Genomic DNA, 1,103 nt, shown 5'->3' with positions numbered 1-1,103 from the left:
ACCAACACTTAGGACCTATCCCACCAAATTGTAAATTGTCTGATAACAATCCAACGTGTAAAATATGTGATGGAAATATCGGATTTTCTTCCCTTATCTGACAGTGACGTCATTTTGAAGGTATCTGAGCCCTTATCCGCCAGTGGTGGGATAGGTCCTTAATGTTGTAATGTTAAAACATTGTTATGATTGCAGTGGGTAATGAGGTCGACTCTGACGTGACTATCAACGACTACCTCCGTAGATACCTTAATTTAACAGGCTGCAAATACATGTGCCAGCAGGGGACCTGCGGCGCTTGTATTGTTAATGTGGCTAACCATGACATCTATGGACATCGGAGAACATTCTCTGTTAACTCTGTAAGTTAGGCATACTCAAAGGTCTAATTTAACAAATATTTAGTAAGAGAAAGAATGAGAACGGAATGTGGATTTATGGTAGAGGAAAATATCCTCCTTATTTGCGTTCCTACAACAACTAAGGCTACAATTGCGAACTTCTATGGGCAGCGATATTTCTCCCTTTCAAAGAACTCAAGTAGTCTTGCTTGTTTGCCTTGAGTGAGTTATCAGTCTTTAATTCGTTTTGAAACATCCTATTAATAATTTCAGTGTCTGGTATCTATAACACAATGCGAAGGATGGGATATAACGACTATAGAAGGTGTCGGAGACCGTCAAAACTATCATCCTATACAGAAAACTCTCGCGAAGTACAACGGGACGCAATGTGGTTACTGCAGTCCTGCTTGGGTTATGAGCATGTATAGGTGATTGATCTTTTCAAAGTTTTAAAAAAAGAACAGTACAAATTTCTTAAAAAAATGTATTAGAGTGCACATTTGACTGAACTATCGCATGTTTAGTCTCGCTTTGATTCTTATGAGCTTATATGGAGGTGTGCACACTCGATATTTAGTTGTGCGACTAAACAGTTGTGTGCTGCGAAACAATCGACAATCGCACAACTATTGAGCGATAGTTTTATCAAAGGTGTGCGTCTCCTCTTGTTATACTAATTTAAGTCCCTTTCTCTTTATCACCCTTTTCTTATAAGGAGAGGATGGGAAGGGGAAGTGGATTTGACGGTGGAGGAGATGC

The 1,103-nt window shown here is 39.4% G+C and overlaps 1 protein-coding gene across 1 annotated transcript in view; it reads left to right on the top strand.

Moving 5' to 3' along the window:
- The first annotated feature begins 218 nt into the window (after positions 1-218).
- LOC106102857 (abscisic-aldehyde oxidase-like) overlaps positions 219-1,103 on the top strand; it is an 8,785-nt gene continuing 7,900 nt past the window's right edge. Inside the window, exons 1-2 of the mRNA XM_013282453.1 lie at positions 219-362; positions 615-772. Coding sequence (XP_013137907.1) covers positions 273-362; positions 615-772 — 248 coding nt within the window. The 5' untranslated portion in view covers positions 219-272. The remainder of the gene's footprint in view (positions 363-614; positions 773-1,103) is intronic.

Source organism: Papilio polytes, unplaced genomic scaffold (genome assembly GCF_000836215.1).
Source record: "Papilio polytes unplaced genomic scaffold, Ppol_1.0 DF823901.1, whole genome shotgun sequence".
Classification (NCBI taxonomy): domain Eukaryota; kingdom Metazoa; phylum Arthropoda; class Insecta; order Lepidoptera; family Papilionidae; genus Papilio; species Papilio polytes.
This window is presented reverse-complemented; position numbering and strand designations above follow the sequence as displayed.